This window comes from Dermacentor andersoni, chromosome 4, assembly GCF_023375885.2.
Source record: "Dermacentor andersoni chromosome 4, qqDerAnde1_hic_scaffold, whole genome shotgun sequence".
Taxonomy (NCBI): Eukaryota; Metazoa; Arthropoda; class Arachnida; order Ixodida; family Ixodidae; genus Dermacentor; species Dermacentor andersoni.
In genome coordinates this window covers 149,907,804-149,927,061 of record NC_092817.1, presented here as the reverse complement: position 1 = coordinate 149,927,061, position 19,258 = coordinate 149,907,804, and the positions used below count along the sequence as shown (strand labels likewise).

Sequence of the window (19,258 nt, the reverse complement as noted above, 5' to 3'; positions counted from 1 at the left end):
GCATTTCCATGCAGACCCACAACAAGCTCATGCAGGCGTCCTGAAAACCTACGAGCGGCTCCGCCAGCGGTACTACTGGCGCGGCATGTATTCTTATGTCCGCAAATACATTCGGTCATGGGCAGCCTGTCAGCGACGCAAGACATCTTCTCATCCGACAGGCCCTCTGCAACCTTTACCGTGTCCTGCACGTCCTTTTGATCGGGTTGGCATCGACCTTTATGGGCCTCTTCCGTGCAGTGCTGCCGGAAATCGTTGGATAATTGTCGCAGCAGACCACCTTACAAGATATGCTGAAACTGCTGCACTTGCTTCGGCTGCTGCTCGCGACGTCGCCGCATTCATCTTACGGCATTTCGTCTTACGGCACGGCGCACCGCGAGAACTACTCAGTGACCGAGGCCGTGTCTTCTTGTCCGAAGTTATTAATGAGCTACTCGCCGCGTGCCGCACTATTCACCGCACCACTACGGCGTATCACCCACAAACTAACGGTCTAACGGAACGATTCAACCGCACCCTTGGGGACATGCTCACCATGTATGTTGCGTCGGATCATTCAAATTGGGACGATGTCCTCCCTTTTGTGACGTACGCATACAATACCGCCGTTCAGGCTACCACAGGCTTCTCACCATTTTTCCTTCTTTATGGGCGTGAACCATCCACTACCCTCGACACCGTACTACCATATCACCCGGATGCCTCTGAATTCACCCCTCTTTCCGAAGTTGCTCGCCATGCTGAAGAGTGCCGCCAACTGGCTCGCTCGTTCACGTCGGATACCCAAGGAATCCACAAAGATCGCCACGACAACGATCAGCCCACACAGTCCTTCGCCGTGGACTCTCACGTCTGGCTTCGGCTGCCCTTCCAAGCTCCAGGCCTTAGCCCAAAGCTTGCTCCGAAATATCAAGGTCCGTACCGGATCGTCGCGTGTACTTCGCCTGTGAATTATGTGGTCGAACCGGTGACGCCATCTTCGGACAAACGCCGCCGTGGCCGCGAGACTGTTCACGTCAGCCGCCTGAAGCCGTACCACGACCCCCTTATCGTATCATCGCCTTAGGTCGCCAGGATGGCTCCTCTTCGCCCCGGGGGTAATTGTAGTGGGTAATATGCATGTGGCACTGTGCGGACTGCCACCGCTGCGGCGCGAGACACGAGCGCGGGTTGTTGATGCGAAGCGCTAGGACTCGTGATCTAGAGCTACCTGCGATCCCTCGAACGAGCTACAATAAACCCCATTTCAATATATATATTGCAACTGACGGTGGTATGCTCCGGACCACCGTCGATTGCACTTCGTTCCTCAAAGAGCCAAGACGTGTGTCGAGTGAGCTCATGAAAAACACTTTCGAACGTGGTGAACGTGGTTTAAATCATGGGCCCAGGACCTCACATTCTCATTTCTCTCGCATTTACCGCTAAATCATCTCCGATTTTCTTTTCTTAATTCTTTCTTTGTACAAATGAAAATAGAAATTTGGTGATCACCGTGCCGCCTTCTTCATTTCTTTCTTTGCGTGGAAAATATTTAGACCAAAATGGGGTGTGCCACCAAGACCCGTGGGTTGTTTTTTAATGCGTGTGCGAAAATATTTTTTAGCTGCTAAATGCTCAAAACGTTTTAAGATCTCAAGGTCGTCGCACACCTTATAAACCAGCAGTGCTTTCACAAGGTTCTAGCAAATATATTTATGCGCTTAGATGCTAAACAGGCGTTGGCGTGCCCGGACATATACTGACATGTAAGCAAGCGTAGCACTTTCTTTTTCTTTTGTTAGGGGAGGGAGTGGGCTGACGGCCTTCTTTATAAATGTCCGAGTAAGCAAACAGACACAGGGGCACGAGAAGGAAAACTCAGTGGGCGTTGCCCACAGTTTAGCATGCGGATTTTGTTTTATTCGCAGATTTGTTCGTTATTATTTCCGTCGGGGACATAGGCCTATCATTTTGCAAGCTTTGCTACCTGCTCCTTGCTTCGCGCATAGCCGCAAATTCAGCAGTGGGCAAACACCGCAGAACACGGGTGAAATCATGCAGCCATGCTGTCGAGCGAGCACTTTCGTTTCGCGGTGTTCTAGACAAAATGGCGGACACCGCTTTGGTGCGAGTCGATAGATGACGCTCGACAGAGAGCAGACGCCGTGACACCTCGGGGCAGTTATTCTGTCACCACGTGACACCTCATCTCATCGGCACATATACTCACGGCTGAAAGAAAACGAGATGCACAGCATCATGAAGGGCACGTTGGTTAGGAGCCGGCGAATGGCCTTGGGCAGGTCGGTGATGCGCTGGCCGAATTCGTTGGTCGGCATCATGCTGATCACCGAGACGGCCGTCTGGTCGCCCTTCTTCTCCGCGCACGCCGCGTCGTAGCCTGCGACATCGGGACAGACAGGCACTTCGCGTCAACGGCTGTTCACAGGCACTGATCGAAATGCGCACAGTGCAATGTAATCTACACCCCTACTAGTGAATAAGGGTGCAAATCAATGCACAACTCACGACATCGGAACAGACGGGCACTTCGCGTCAACGGCTGTTCACAGGCACTGATCGAAATGCGCACAGTGCAATGTAATCTACACCCCTACTAGTGAATAAGGGTGCAAATCAATGCACAACTCACGACATCGGAACAGACGGGCACTTCGCGTCAACGGCTGTTCACAGGCACTGATCGAAATGCGCACAGTGCAATGTAATCTACACCCCTACTAGTGAATAAGGGTGCAAATCAATGCACAACTCACGACATCGGAACAGACGGGCACTTCGTGTCAACGGCTGTTCACAGGCACTAATCGAAATGCGCACAGTGCAATGTAATCTACGCCCCTAAAAGTGAATAAGGGTGCAAATCAACGCACAACTCACGCCCTTACACTCAAAGAGGGTGCAATGGTGTGAGTTTTGCTTTTACCTACGCAATAGTCACAAGCGCATAACGCACTGCCTATTCTGTGTGTTGCAGTTAACTGTCTCTGATTGAACTATTGCGCGTTAAAGAACTCGAGGTTGTCCGTGTGTTGTATACTCCTCACTTTGTCCTTGTTTGTTCGCGCTTGAATGGGACGCGCTGTCCGCGTTTGGCTGGAGTCCTTCATTACACCGTACCTCCTAATGAGAAAATGGCCTTGGCACATAAAACCCCATCATAAGATATGTAGTACTACAGCTATTGCTTCTTAGATTTCGACTGCATGTGCAGAATCTAAAATCTGTTCTGAGTAACGACATGTGAAGCTCCTCAACGTTACACCACTGAGAACAAGCAGCATCTGAGTTGCAACGCGTTAATAATCAATATCTGTGTCTCTACAGGAAAGTGTGTGTTCTAGTTTTGCTTACTGCCGAGACATGTAGCTTCCAGGGCTTTCAGTGCTGTTCCTAATTACCTAGGTTTGCAACACCAGTAGTTCAATCTGCTTTCATCATGCTTGAGTTTTGATTATTTCATCACGTTCGAACTCTGAATAAATAAGAAGCGAAATTAGGAAATTACACATGTCTTCTACTTAGCCTAAGCCAACAAAGCTCACTAAGACACAAAATTTCAATCTATGTGTACTTAGTCATTTCATTTCACAAAATGCAGTCTTCGGAGCTGATATATGTAGCGTGAATTCAGCTTCCCGAATTCTCCAAAACAGCAGCGTCTTCTCTACTACACTCACGTTCCTAAGCGCACGATAAGAGCATTTGTTGGAAATAGGAGAAACATCCCTGCAGAGGACGGCCCGGGTGACCGGGCGTGCGCGGCCACCCGGGGCGCCTTCCTGCCTTTCACTTCTGACTGCTAGCTGCGTTTAAATTGTTTTATAAATAAACAGAAGCAATGAAAAGCGTGACATCAACCTATCAAAACAGCTAGAGGCGCAACTGGACTCTTAATGTGCGATGCAAGAGTGGTTGAAAGGTGACGGCACTTTGTAAAACCGCGGTTAGATTCAGGCTGGGCGGCTGTACCTTCTTTCTTGTTTGCGCTTTATTTCTCGAAACGTCTCGGAAGACGGTTCGGGATTACTGAAGAGGTAAAATGGAGAGACGCCGACCAAAAATGAACAGGTTTAAGAAACTTGAAGACGTTTCAGCTCCCGTACGGAAGCCTTGTTCACAGAAAAGTGGATCGACGAGGCGAGCTTATGTCCGTTTTAGTGCGCTACCGCTGCACCTAGCGCACGCAGGTGGAAGATTGTCATCATTCCTGTTTAGCGTTTCCTTTTTCTTTTTTTTACGGCTACTTTGCCCAGGATCGTGCCCGTGTGTTAACGCAAAACTATCATCATCAGGATTGGCTCCAGCGCCGTCGTCGTCTTCCACAGCTCCAGCTCGTTGGCGCCCCTCGGCGCGAACGCGCTCATGCCAGTGCTCCCGCGTTCACCGTCGTCATTAATTAACACAAAGACGTAATCAATTTTACAGCGAAGCTGTTAAGGGCTAGTTCCTCCAGAATCGCGTCCGTGTGTCGACACACACGGATGCTCCCTTGCGTGGGACGATACCGAAGATATATATATATAGTGCAACGCTGGGCCGAGTCGCGGCGGAGGGGAAGCAGGCGTGAAATACTCGCCACACGTGGGCCGATTCCGAAAATAGTGCTATGCCGGGCCGACCCACAGCGGAGGTGCAGGTGTCCATTAAGGGGCCCACATACAAAGCTTCGCTGGTCATCCTTCTTCACAGAGCGGAAGGGCACCGATTTTTTTTATTATTATTATTGCTTTGGGGGACGCACGAAAAAATAGGGCAGTGATACAGCAATAAATATCGCTGTACAAATAAAACGTAGCGCGCATTTTGGCAAAACACACAAGTAGCAAGTACTGCAATCACGAAAGATCACCATTTCAAATGGGTGTATTAGTTCGCTTAAACGCCCATTTCCATGGGTGAAAGTGGGCGAGGTATAGGCGAGTGAAAACACCCCTACGAGAACTAAATTTTTCTTAGTGTGACACCAACACTTCAACTACCTTCATAGATTAAATAACTAGTGTTTTGTAAATAATATCGCGGACAACTTCTTATTAAATTTCTGCTGTTCACGTCACTTATGGGGTACCCCGCAAGGGGTCTTTGAGAAAACAAAGGAAAGGTGAAAGTAATATCTTTTCTCGCGTGTTTACCAGCATGGGACAAAATGCGCCGCAATCAAGCGTCGAAAAGTGAGCGCTGCAATTCGCAAACCAAGCGCACCCGGGAAGGTTGCACTGTACGGTGTTGCTCGATTAAGACAGGGCCACGCGTTGCCTACATATTTGCGGTAAGCAGGCGTCTGAGTAACACCAGAACAAATCCCACGCCTACCACTTCATAATTCTGTATATTTGCTACGCCACGCGACCCAGCTCGCATGCGTTTCAGGGAAACGCAGCGGCGCCTCGACGAATCCATGTCGGCCGCAGTTACTGCGGTGCAAGTTTGCACTAAAGGATGGCTGTTGGCGCAATGGATTGACTTGGCTTCACGTTACTTAAGCGAGCGCATGTTCATGCCGCTGCATGCATGCCGCGCTTACCGGGGAGGTACTTCGGGAAAGAGCAGGTGATCACGCCGAGGGTCAAGCCCATGACTGCGGTCAACAAGGAACCGAGCCACCACGCGCCGACCCACGCAGGGCTCTTGGAGCTCAGGCCCATGCTGTGAAAGGGCGAAGGGCGCGGTTAGCGTCTGACACGGGCCGCGAAACTCCGCTGAAATCGCCTTTAAATGTAACGCAATTATTCTAGCCAGCTACTATCACATCACAAAGTTCTCACTGATGGCTTTGGAAACGTCATCTGTCTACCCCTGAGTGCGAGATCGAGAGACGCTGATGGTGTTGGTGAGGTGCCTGTCGGAGGACAGAAGTGTGCTGCGTCATAGTTTATTTTCTTGAACGGCGTGTCAAACTGACGTTAAGGTCCGGCGATCACTTTGCATATAACTTTGACATATTTACGTCTAAAATTTTGAAATGTTTGCTTAAAAGTCGGTTTTTATTGAGAATTATTATCTTTCGTGGTAGTTTTACTCTCGTGAGCCTTCCTTACCTAATGTTCGCCCCATAACGTAAATGTTATATCATATAAACGCTGCCGCAGAGAGAGGCTAGGTAGAAAAATTACCCCCCTCGTGGAATGTGCCAGATATACTGCTGTTGCTCAACTTAGTTGCTATCGATTTTATTAAACACCCAAAGCCATATCAAAGCGAACGGGTTAACAAATTCTCGCTAGTTGTTTGCTGAAACAGCGATGTCGCCGCGTTCGTCCGGCTGCGCGTGTTAGACGATAGATTCACAAATGGCGGCTCACTTAAAGCTTTCTTGGGACGTGAAGGCCCATCCTACGAGCGTTTTACAGATGCATAATGAGCGCGATAGTTAGCCCTTCGTCGTTGAAAGTGCTACTCCGGAGAAGCAGGAAGAGCAGAGCACCAGTGGGACGAAAACCACGATACAAGGGGCGTGTTGACCACACATCAGATTCGAATCCTTGACAAATGAAGACATTCTGCACCTTGCAAACAATAATCGCACTTGTTCGCCTTTGAAATAGCGAAGTGGCTGATAACGTCATCACACTGTAACAACACATTCGTGTGGAGTTTTCCTGCCAAAACGTAGCCCGTCGTTATCCTGTTACCCGCCGTCGTGGCTTAGAAGCTGGGGTGTTGAGCTGCTATGGTGCTGTCGGCATTTCAACGAGGGCAAAATGCAGGAACGCTGGTGTGCCGTGCATTGGGTGCACGTTAACCCTTTAATGGCGGCACATTTAAATACCATTAAAAAATGTTTAATTTCTATAGTAACGTGCAACACACGTCTAAAATACCGATAGTCAACAAAACAAAATATTTTGCGCAAACTTTTTTCAGTACTTCTTCAGCGATAGGGGACGGGGTAGGATGGGCCCAAGCAGAAAACAGGAATTGGAATTAACCCGAAGCTACCTAAGGCTTTGTTTGCAATTTGTACAGACAGCTCTCGTCGTTCCTCGACCAAAGGTGTGCATTTCATTTGCTTTAGGTCACGTGTGTGACCCCATGCACTGCAGCCGGATATCTTGTATTGGTTTGTCTCTTCTGAGCTTGCTTTCAAGGGAGAGCGAGTCGCGTGCCGAATTTCTTCCTCTTCCTGTGTTCCTGCTGTAAACCAACTAATGGCGCTTGCCGCCTGTCGTTCAGTGTTTGCCAGCATTGTAGCCAGAAACATCGTGCTCAATACCGAAACTCAGCAAGAAAACTTTGTTTTTGTTTGTATGTTGCCTGCAGGCACCTATCGTCCATAAAGGTTTAAAGAACCCCAGGAGGTCAAAATTATTCCGCTGCTCCCACTGCGGCGTGCCTCAAAATTAAATCGTGGTTTTGGCGCTTAATACACCAGAATTATTTTTCATGGCGATGCCGCATCATGTAAATCCGACAACTGCACGCACTGCACGTGTCACTGAGGGCGGGTACTTATACCTGGAGACGTCAGTAGATATATCGACGTAGTAGGTGAGCGTGTAGCCACCCACAATGAAGCCGACAGAAGGCCCGATGATCGTCATACTGTTGAAGATGCCTGCACGCAAGCAGCGACCAACACCTTTTGAGCCACCATGGAAATCGCGGACTCGAAGACTTTACAAGAAGATGGCATGCTGGGTGGGCAACTGCGCACATGTCCTAGATAATCACCACAGGCAGTCAGCCCATTTGTGTTCTACAGCGGCTCTTTCGTGTGGGGACAGCGAACAATGTGCAACGAGGGCTTGCGTGAGACTAATATGGTTGCCCGCTGAGCGGCCCACAAGTTGCGGTGATTATTTCATAAGGCGACCAAATCGGGGCTGACCTTTCCGCGAGCTTTCTTTTTCTTGAAGCAACAGCCATAACTTTATAACCCGCTAGGAGTTTGCGTGGCTGTAAATTGAAGCCCCGTAAAGGCTATCGCACTATAAAACATAGTGCCAAGGCAAAAAAAAAAAAAAAGAACTCTTGAATCGCGCGCTCAAAAGGCGGCCGATAACCTTTCAATGTTAGAGGTTAAGAACACGTCGTTCAACCTCAAATGACGTTGCAGTAGCACTGCCTTTACATGTAAGAAAGCATTCATCGGTTCACATAGCAAGGCGAACTCTTGCGTACGTTGGGAAATGTGCGATAGCGCTGTCTCCATTCACGATACATAGTGCAGAAGTCTCCAGCATCTGCGACAGACGTTGCATACGGCGCGGGCAGATATTTCATGAACCGGCATTTAAAGCTTCACGCGACTTATCTGAACCCAAGTAAGCCGTGTGTAGAACGTTGCCCTTTCGGGAAAATGCGAGTCACACTGAGATTTTGCGAAGGCCATGGTGTTTCGTCATGCCCAATATTTCTCCGGGTACATGACAGCCTTTCGACTGTTATGATTGACATGGCCAACTTATATGTAGATATCTAGGAATGACGACTGTTCAGGCACGGCACAGTCTACAGGGTTACTTACGAAGCCACCTGAAATGTGAATTCCAATGCTTTTCTTGTATTCATTTCGCAAGTGTGTATGTAGCAAGCGGGCAGCAAGGAAAGTTAGAAGTAAGGGAATAGAAAGGAAGCAAGAGAAAGAGTGCCATTTCAGAGTACATCACGCTGTCCTAAGAAACTCAGTCGTACTTCTTTACACTTTTCTGTGTGGCGGCACTAATTGGAATTGATTTCTTTTTTTCACACCGTTTAGGAAAGCGCATGGTGTGGTGACGAGTAGAAAGTTGCACAAAGCGAAATATTTTAGGCCCTGAACTAGAGACTGATCATCACCCGGAGTGACGCAATTGATGTCCGCTTCCCTTGTCTATCGCGACCGGCGCGTAACAGGACGCAACACGTGAAGAGAGGACGACGGGAGGCGCCGACTTCTTTTCGCCTTCCTTCTGTGTGTTGTCTCCCGTCACGCGGCCATCGTAATAACCCAGAACCAACTCGCCCAAAGCCACGCCTTACAGTTTTCTTGCTGTTCAGGTATAAGCTAGTCCTCGTGCAGAACATCAATCCAGGAAGAAAAACGAGTGGGGTGCGTTTGACGCTGTCTGTAGCATACAGGAAACGAGCTGCACAGTAAATGCACGCACCAATGTAGAGGCTGGACTTCCTCTTGGGCAGGTTCTCGTCCAGGTAGGCGATGGTCACTGTGTTGATGGGCGTGGCGCCCAAACCGCTGATGAGCTGTCCGATCATCAACATGTATCGGAAGTTCCTGCAGGGGCGTGGAACTGATAGTTGCATATTGAGACGTTCTGAGCCTACATGATATATTTGTACTCGACAATGGCAAAGTGAAAACCAGGAAAGGTTCTAGACAACAAAGTGTTGCTTTGAGGTGCAGAATTCGGGGCTTCAAAGGAAGTTAGGCAAAGACAGGTAGGTGACAGTAAGAAAAAAAAGAAGAAGAAAAATAGAAAGAAACAGAGACACATGATGGTTTCGGAGGACCAAACGGATCAACAGACAATATGAAATCATTGGATGGCCTCACGGTCACTCCTAGGAGATTGCGTTTCCAGCCACAGCTTCTAAGACTCAACATCCATGGCATCTGAGAAATTTTCTGAACTCCCAACAGAATCAAAGGTATTAAGTCATGCCTTTTATCCTGATGAAAGAAAGAGAAACTTTTATTGTCTTAAACGATTTACGTTCGCTGGTCGGAGCCCCATTAGTCCAAGGCCCCGCTGGCCTCGGCCGCCCACTTGACCTGTCTTATGAAGGACTGTTGTCCCGCCAGGTCTGAGCTGGTTAGCTGTGCCTCCCATTGCTCCATTGTGTGATGCGTTTTATCGAACGGGTGTGATTCACAATCTCAAGTAATGTGTTGTAGTGTTGGTATGCCGCAGCACCACGGGCAGTCGGGCCTGTAGCGAGTGGGGAACATGGCATTTTGTAATTTAAGGTGGGGGGAATACCCCGGCCTGAATTTTGCGCCAGCTGGTGGCTTCCTCTCCACTGAGTTGTGGGTGAGGGGGAGGGCATATTATTCTGGTTGCACGCTGATGAGCGAGAATCTCCCGGGCATTCGTTGGATTCGGGTTACTACAGTGGCTACCTGGTACCGTCCCGGTCGAGTCGGCCCGGTTAATGATACCTTGGGCTAGCGAATCGACCAGTTCGTTCTCCTCAAGGCCTGTGTGGCCTGGGCACCATAGGATCCGGTGATGATGGGCGAATTTCGTCGCTATTATTGAGTGACATGATTTGGTCACGGGGCCCCTGAGAAGCAGGCAACATGCTTCTTGTGAGTCTGTTATTATGGTGGCGCTCTTTTGCGTGGGTTCCGCGTGAGCGGGGGCCATTGCCACGGCGAAAGTTTCGGCAGCTGCCGGAGTACCTGCCCTGACAGATGCCGTCAATTGTTGCTGTGCTTTCGTGTCGACGATTGCTACTGCGTACCTCATGACGTTCTTTTGGGCATCACTGGAGTTCCAGTATACGTTCGAATACGCGGCAGCGTCCGTGTATATTGTGTTGTACGTGGGATTATTTTCATACATTGTTCTAATATGTTGTGCGCGTGCTTTTCGCCTTGCCTTATTGTATTCCAGGTGCATGTTTTTGGGTATGGGGCCACTGTTATTCAAGTTATCCTGATGAGGTGTGGCTGCTTCTCACGTGCAGCTATCGTCAGTTCCGTGCCCCAAAGCCACGTCGGCAAAGAGCGCTCGACTTGCATAACTGCTTGAAACCATACGTTAAGCGCTAATATACGGACGTGCCTAATGTTGGTATATTGAAGGATGCAACCATCATTGCGCAGACGCAAACCTGTAGTTCCATGCTTTGCGGCCGCGATAAACGCCCATTATCAGCATAATACTTCAAGCTTCCTCATAGCTTTATTTTCGGAGCTGCAAAAATAATGCTATTTGCCCCGATGATGATGATGATGTCTGCTAAAACCAGCACGTTTTCAGTGCCAAGGTAAAAAAAGAAATTATGCAGATCCCACGCACTGTGCACGGGAATCGATGTAAGCGAAGCTTTCTGTGCTGTTTCCTTTGATTGACGGTAACTGACGATAATTGCTGTTTGCTTTGGCTGACGATAATAATGTTTAATTTAAACATTTAGTCCAACCCGAGAGTGGCGAGTTTTATGTTAAACGTTACCTTGCGTGCACCACTGCTGTTTGTCTGCGTAGTACATAGAACACAGAGGGAGAGGTGTTTGCTTGAGGCGTTCTGCGCCATATTTCATAACCTCTGAGAGGGTTGAGCATTTGTAATTGCTTCACATGGCACATCGCATTGCGGCAGAAGTATTAAACTTGAAATGGATTATGGGGCTGTACGTGCCAAACACACAATGGGCACGCTCTAGTGGCAGACTCCGGACTAATTCTGACGCCGCGGTGGTCTTTAACGCGTCCCTAAATCTAAGGGCACGAGCGTTTTTTTTTTTTTTTTTTTTTATATCGCCCCCATCGAAATGCAGCCGCGGCGGTCGCCATAAAATCCGCGACCTCGAGCAGTGCCATAGCCGCAAAGCTACCGCGGCGGGCGCAGAAGTGTTGATTTGACGTGCGACCGCTTCCGTAGTGTCGCCTTGACCCTGCGGTGCGCTTTAATTAATGCGACTCTGCTTCTGCACGCCTTGGGTAAGTTGCTCAATTGTATTTCTTTTTCAGAAATAGCAAAAACGTATCATACCGTACCTTGAACTTAAGTTAATCCACTTTTCCTGCAACCGGTGTAGTGTTTATAGTAGTAGCGTTTCCTTGCCTTCGCACGTCACCTTTTCCCTACTACGCCCCTCTTTCCCTGCATGGGAACCGCAAGCGAATAGTGGCAAGGCTTTTCTTTACTCGTTTCGCGACTGCGTTGGTTCTGCCCATATTCTGCCTCCTCTCGCCCCTCCTCTTCATTATATCTAGCTTCCATCTGGAAAGTAGAAAGGTAAGCGGCTGCAATTTCTGCATTGCTTTTGCGGGGGTTCATGGATAATTACATTTGTCAAGAGGCTAATGTGGTCACGTGCAGGTAGCTCCAGAGGAAATCGTGCACATTCGGCGTGGTGCAAAAGTCCCAAAGAGTTTCTCGTGTCTCCTTTCCTCTCTGCCACGCTCCTTGCATCTACATACACGCGCTGAACCTCACCTGACGCGGCGTGCATCAATCAATCAAGCAAGCAAGTAATCAATCAATCAAGCAGTCATTAGAGAGTTTTAATTAAAATTGGGGCCCCAAAGAAATAGCGTCGAAGCCACTGCGCATGCGCGAGACGCAAACTGCGTTGGGTTTTGCGTCGGGCACGCTATTTCACTGATTCATCAGGAGCCCCAAAAGCTGCCCCAAAAGATTTGCGTAAACAAACATGGCGGCACCCATCGAAGCGATGGCTCTAACCTAGCACCAGAGTGGGCACGATTCGTGGTAACGCGTGAAGTTCGAGAGCTAGGAGAAGTGACTGCGGTTATTGCTTTCTTTCAACTAGCGTGTGTTATGAAGATTGATTCATTAGACGCTGCTGATTCCGAATTCGATTGTGGATTTTATGGCTCGTAGGCCTAACACGGCTTAGCGCGGCTGGTGAAGGCACGTAAGGTTGGTTACTCAAAACTAAGCGCAACTAATTGTTTGCTGCTAATAGAATAACCTCCAAATTGTAATTAAATGATAAAACACGAAAATCAAATTACTATTCCTGCCGTAATATGGTATATTTTATTTAGTTATTTCTAATAGCTTTTCTTTGACGCCGTAGTGGCGCTGTCAGCGCAAGACGCTATCCGCAAACGGAAAGCCCTATTCTAAAACACTTCACACCTGCGCGCCCCAGCGCTAACACCCTCAACGCTCTTTGGGGCCCTAAACTATTGGGGCTCCTGTTCTAATACTCTATTCAAGCAGGCAAGCAGCAGCAGCAGCAGTGGGAAAGTCGAAGGAAGAAGCAAAGAAAGCTTCACTTTAAAAATAAGCATATGTGAATGGCTTGAAACTGCCTTTAGGAATGTTTGAATGTAATAATATTGAACTAAAAGCTATATAGTATGATCAGCTCGCGTTCGTTGTCATTCACAGCCGACCATATCAAGTCAATAAAAGAAGTGAAGCAGACCATATCAAGGGTGACAGCGTCGACCTGACGAGCACAGCTGTTGACGACAGCACTGATATGCTTCAACAGTATTGCTGCTGCTGAAAGCAGCAATAGCAGTAATATTTTAATTATATTGCACTGTGCAAGCTATCGCGTTAGTTGTAGATGCAATGAATACTGAATAACATTAAGGCGAATGATAACTTCTCGTTTGTGCGGCATCACTCAAATAACATTAAAATTGTGCGATCAATGAATATACTATAACTGCCATTTATTTGATCAAATACCCAGGTGTCCATCTCTCTAAATGCTATCTTGGTCGAACCACTCGAACCACATTAGGTTAGGTTAGGATAAGTTAGTTTGGAGACCCATTATTCACTAACTCAGCTAACCGAGCCCTTGAATACGTAGGCCGTAACCTTTTATAGACCTATCCTGCGCAAATTTACTTGCTTATAAAGTTATTGTGCGATCTACGCCTGAATATGCATGCACCATACCTGACACGATCGAACCAATCTCGGTAAAGCTCTGGAATCAGTCCAAATCCCCATGCAGCTACAGATTTGCTCTTTTCTACCATTCCTACTACTGTAGAGTATCCAATCTGAAATTTTGGTTACAATTGCGTACTCTCGCTTCTCGTCGTCGCATTTCAGGCATCCATCATTTATCACCGAATCTTTTATTCTAGCCCACATGACAGCTAGCTCATTCAGCAGGGACCCCGAGGCGATCGCACAAGTCCGCCCACCGCTGTGGTCCCGCCACGAGCCCCACAACACACGGCCGTTTCACCGGCCGTGTGCACAGCGCACCTTTATTCTGAATTCTACACCCTCGCCGCTAACACACCTTCGGTCGCTGCCGCACCCACTCGCCTTACCCCTACTCCCCTTCAGAAGAACCCTACCTATATACTGTGCCGAGGAAAGCATATGTCGCCTTCAAAAAGACGAGTCCACTTGTCGAAACGTTGGCTCCCACTTTTACTTTGTTCTCGTTTTGCTCATCGCCACCCTGGAGTGACCTTCGAAACGGAATAGCACCCATTGACGGTTTCCGAGCTCCAAAACAGATTTATGCATAGCGCGCGCAGGCGAACGCGCCACTGGTAGCGGCCTTGCTAAGTCCACCTGGAAAAAGAGGCCGCCGTGCGCCATGGTTTTCCGCCGTCTTTGTTCGTGCTTCTGTTTCATTCACATTTTCGTAGCAAAATAAGCAACATCCGTCCCATTTGTGTGGTTCCCAAAGCTTCAAGGCAAGCTGATGAAAAAGTCGCAGTTTCGCCCGGAAGGCATCGACTGCGACAGCAAATTAGTGGACAGCTATGTGAAATAAGATAGTTTTATCGGCTCTCTAAACTTGTAAACAACAGGCATACTATACTCGCGGACAACGCTCGGTGGCTATGAAAAGAAAGCTATGGGCGCTTGGCTGCTGCGCATGAGTTACCACGCCAAGTACTCCGGCAGCGTTTGACAGTGATTTTGGTTGTGCGCAACAGACTCTGAATCGGCGCAGCTTCCACATGCGATGGTTTCGCGTTTCCCCGGACGCGGAAGGGAAAAGCCGCAAAATAAGTAAACCTTTACAATCAGTGATATGTTCTGCCTTATTGAACTGTTGCTAATAAGGTGTTTGTGTTTTCTCTTCCCCTGCTTAAACTAACGTGGATTAAAACGCGGTACCCTTTTCAGAAGCGCTCTCACTTGTTCGCGCTTTGCCTCAGTATACCTTTCCCTACATAGCCCCAAAGAGTTGTTCAAGAGTATAACTAAATTAACAAGCACGGTGTCACGCGCGCACAAGCCAATATGAACACATCTCACTCGATGACCGCAGAAATACGCTGTCAAAACGCTGCAGTGAGGAAACGCGGCAGCAGCAGCGAGCGAATTGACATTCGTGTAGCCGCTCGCATCAACGCGAGCTACGCCTTGAAAACACAGCGCAGCGCGGACTCTGTGCCCGTCACAGATGGCTTCCATGATACAGCGGCCCGATCGGGCGCTCGTACGCCCAGGCCGCCGAAAGTTGAACGCCCCCCCACCCCCTCGCTACCCTCCTCCCTAAACCTTGCACGCGAAGGAAGGCGCGCAGAGAAGATTCGTTCCGCGCAGTTATCACACACCGAGACAGAGTTATCGCGACTCACAAAAAGAAGATGAGAAAAATGTGCCTCGCCTCGCACCACCACATTTGAAAAGATAAAATGAACTCTTGCAAAGCATAATAGATGGGGGAAGAGACCAGCAAACAAGTCCCTTCTTGCGCAACGCAATGGTGCCTGCCAGTACCAGTCCTCAGTAGCTGCGTCGTTGGTCCTCCGACGACGCAAGCTTCCATCTGCTAAGGTGCTATTCTCAGCGCTTAAACTATTAGTAAAGTGCGATTAAACTATTTGTTTCACGACTTCGCCAGATACGTAGAGATAGGGTCCAGTTAGAAAGTGCAATGTCAGATTGCATAAATACCTCAGACGTGCATGCTGTCCGAGGTGTTTGTTGTAAATCTTTGCGACGACCACCTCGGACAGCATGCACGCCTGAGAATTCTATGCACATGGCCTCGGGCCACAGGGTCTGCTTGATCAGCTTGCGACGTGCACACATCATAGCGCCGGCCATGTAATGCGTAGTGCAGGTAACCGGTGGATCCACCATTAGAGTTACAAAGTATGTGCCAGTGGAAGGGAAGCGTAGTCGATCGCGGCAGAAAATTAGGTGGGCTGATGAAAGTAGGAAGTTTGCAGGCGCAAGTAGGAATCAGCTAGCGCAGGAAAAGGACAATTGGATATCGCTGGGAGGGCCTTCATCCTAAAGTGAACATAAAAAATATCTCAGTGCCCTTCCACTCTGTGAAGAAGGATGACCAGAGAAGCTGTGTATGTGGGCCCTTAATGGCGAACTGCACCTCCACCGTGGATCGGCCTGGCATTGCACTATCTTCGGGATCGGTCCACGTATGGAGAGTTTTTTGCTGACGACACGCACATTTCCTTGGACGGTAGAGGTATACAGCTTCGCTGTAAAATAGGCTGCATGATTATGATGATATTGTTGATGATGATAATGGCACATCATCCGATCGCGAAGAGGACACACAAAATATAGCAAAAGGAAGCATTCAGGACTACTTGATGTAACGCAGGCCATAAGCTCGAAAGAGGTGTGGCGCATCACCCTCTTTGCCATGTAAGCACAGACTTGTACGTAACGAACTACATGTAATCAGTTACTTGCAATCAATTACATTTTCTTGTAACTTACCGATTACTTTGTTTACTCATTGCCTTCATTGTAATTCAATCACTTTTTCAGTAATCAATTACATGTAACAATTTAATTATTGACGAAACAAGCTGTACCAAGCTACTCAGCTTTTAGAACCTGAATATGGCGAAGACTACAGCAAAAAGCCCGAAATCGTGCCACGCAGTAGCCTAGTGAATACGCATGTTCAGCTAGGAAAACCCGAGCTCAGTCAACGCCTCCTAGATAACACAAGGCCGGTGCACTTCGATCCGTGACGTCATCCTACCTTGCCCGACTGCCATAGTATCTAATGGGGACGCTCCCGATCGAGCCGCGGTGGTTTTGGCGTCATCGTCTTCGTCACGCTGGGCTTGGCAATGGAAATTTCGGTCCAAGTAGCATGATGTCACAAATCGGAGTGCACCGGCCTTGTGTTATCTAGGAGGCGTTGGCTCAGTACACTCCACCAGATGTTAGCTGATGTATTGAACATGTGCTGGTATGACTCGATAGCGAAGTCCACTTAGGACTTCGGACATACGGCCGAATTTTTCAGGTTTATATTGGATGGACCGGGAGGTTCATCGCCAAGTCTCAGCAACAATGAAGCGCAGCGCTTCATAGAGGACCTAGAGCTGAGAAACCTCAATAATTTGCGCAAGTTCTGTATACGTCACAACACCGCCCCGGCCCCCAGCACGTGAAATCAAGCTACCCTGACTCTTTCCTCCTCGAGCAAGATTTAGTGCCGTTGCTGATTTCTTCAAAACAAGAACGAGGGATGACGCTCAACGATTTTTTTAATCAATGGTTGCAGAGGAAGCACTGAAAGGGCCAGGCCAGCTCGATCCGTTTATACATCTTTGCAAAAGTTCGTAGGGATGTAACGTAGAAGCAATCGACTACTGTTGAGTAATTTTTCAGTTACTTTCGTGGGGCAGTAATTGGTAACGGTAATCAATAACATTTTTAATCAAATTATTGTAATTGTGATCGGTTACTTTTTTTCTGTAACGTGTACAAGCATGTGTGAGCAGGACAAGCCGCGGCTTTACAAACGGGATTCAGTTAGCCACACAGCGCATGATTCAGGAAAGTTCAACAAAGGAGGGAGATGTGCGATATATCAACTTTGTGTTTACTTGTGGAACATTGTATTTGCACAGTTCAAAAACAATGAACGGCACGCGGTATAGCGAGCCGGCATACTTTCGCGTTTTCCCGTTAACGCTGTTTGCTTAAGAATGATAAGTTATCCACACCATTAAGTAATGTTTTCACCAAACCAACCGAAGATTAACATTCACAAACATTAAAACGCTGAATCATCACACTAACAGGGAATTCGGTCAATAAAGTTGGATTGCGTAACGAAATTAAGGGCTGGTTAAGAAACAGCAAAGTGGGGGCGCGGGAAACGCTTGCCCTGTCCTCCACTTTTCTTGCACCGCCCCTTCCTTTTACATTTCGCCTGGTGTACAGAACATAAAAATAATGCAAAAATACGTACCAATCAGCACCGAAACACCAGGACAACAAAGACAACACAAGACGAGTGTCGTCTTTCTTGTCCAGGTTTTATTTCGCGCTCTTTTTCAGCTATGAATCGGTACCAACTAGGTCGAGTTCGGGCCCTCTTAAAATAAAAATCAAGCGCACCTTTTGTCTTCCCTGGACTACGCACCTGATGCTTCCGGACTTCGTGCACGACGACCCGACGTCTGTCATCGGGCACAAGTCGCTCCCGGCAGACGACAGCTGATAGGACGGCGACAGGAAGTGGACCATCGCCACGACCAAGTTGCCCAGCCCCATGGTGGCGATGCCGTAGCCGATGAAGAGCGGCTTGTTGCGCTGCGTGGCCAAGAACGCCACGGGCAGCATGGTCAGGCAGCTGGCCACGTCGTTGCTGCTCAGGATCATGCCGCTCTCGTAGCCCTTGAGCTGGTAGCGTCGCTCGAGCGTCGGCAGCACCACCATCATGACGCCGGTCATCGAGAAGCTGCGCGTGAACGACACCAGGCACAGCACCGTCAGCGCGCAGCGGGGCGTCCTGTACTTCTGCAGGAAGTCCGGGTAGACGCCACGCACTCCGCACAGGGTCTCTCGCCTCTCCCGTGCCGCCACCGCATCCGCACTTTCTTCCTTCGGCGCCGTCGCGTCCTTTGTGTCCGACGGCATTGTATCTTGCGGGACCACCACTTCGCCGGGCTGCATGGCGGCCCCCTCCGGAGGCAGGGGTCCCGAGGTCGAACCCGGCTGATCGGTGGAGAGCGACTGCTGGGCCGGCGCTTCGGCGGACGGGAGCGTGTCCTTCTGTGACAACAGCTCCTCGCTGAGCGGTCTGGAAAGGCCAGACTGTGGCGCCCCGCGATCTTCCGGGATCAGCGGGCTCAGCAGAGTCGACGACGACACGACTTGAGCAGGCGAAGGCGCCTCGACTTCTGCGCCTTTGCCGCGCTTTTTCCTGCCGTGTTTTTTTCTCGCCCTCTCGACGGCCACGCCGGTGGCGCTCACGTCTGTGGTCGCGGTGTCCTTGGCGTGGGCCGTTTGAGTCGGAGCCGCTGGCCCCGACGTTGGGCTTACAGGCCTAATTCCAGCCTCGTCCTTGCCGCCTTCAGCGGTGCCATCGGTCCTGTTTACGAAAGATCATAGTTTAAAATTTATCCGACACTCAGAAGTAGCAATGAGCAGCATTGTGAGAGACCGCGTACCGCGGCTGAAACCGATCGATCTATAACTGCCGCTTCGCGGTGTTTTCATGCAGCAGAGCACTGCATGAACAGTTTTTTTTTCTGGCCTAGAATCACGCCTTATCTCGGAGATATCATGCGCTAGCCCGCCCGAACCTGTCCCGTGCCCAGCCCGGCCCAGTTCGTCCAGTTAGCCCTTGAGCCTAAACGAAGCATGGTCCTGTTCTCGGTCATTGCAAAGGT

At 49.1% G+C, this 19,258-nt stretch overlaps 2 protein-coding genes across 2 annotated transcripts in view; both read right to left on the bottom strand.

Moving 5' to 3' along the window:
* The window catches only part of LOC126537918 (solute carrier organic anion transporter family member 4C1-like), a 47,582-nt gene extending 39,114 nt beyond the window's left edge, over nucleotides 1–8,468 (bottom strand). Inside the window, exons 1-3 of the mRNA XM_050185031.3 lie at nucleotides 7,465–8,468; nucleotides 5,534–5,655; nucleotides 2,216–2,386 (exon numbers count right to left, since the gene is read on the bottom strand). Coding sequence (XP_050040988.2) covers nucleotides 2,216–2,386; nucleotides 5,534–5,655; nucleotides 7,465–7,550 — 379 coding nt within the window. The 5' untranslated portion in view covers nucleotides 7,551–8,468. The remainder of the gene's footprint in view (nucleotides 1–2,215; nucleotides 2,387–5,533; nucleotides 5,656–7,464) is intronic.
* On the bottom strand, nucleotides 8,162–19,018 carry LOC129386457 (solute carrier organic anion transporter family member 4A1-like). The gene is made up of 3 exons (XM_055074427.2): nucleotides 18,007–19,018; nucleotides 8,894–9,223; nucleotides 8,162–8,192 (listed from the first exon to the last, which is right to left on the bottom strand). The coding sequence occupies exons 1-3, from the start codon at nucleotides 18,537–18,539 to the stop codon at nucleotides 8,162–8,164; spliced, it is 894 nt and encodes a 297-aa protein (XP_054930402.2). The 5' UTR covers nucleotides 18,540–19,018.
* Between the last annotated feature and the right edge of the window lie 240 nt (nucleotides 19,019–19,258).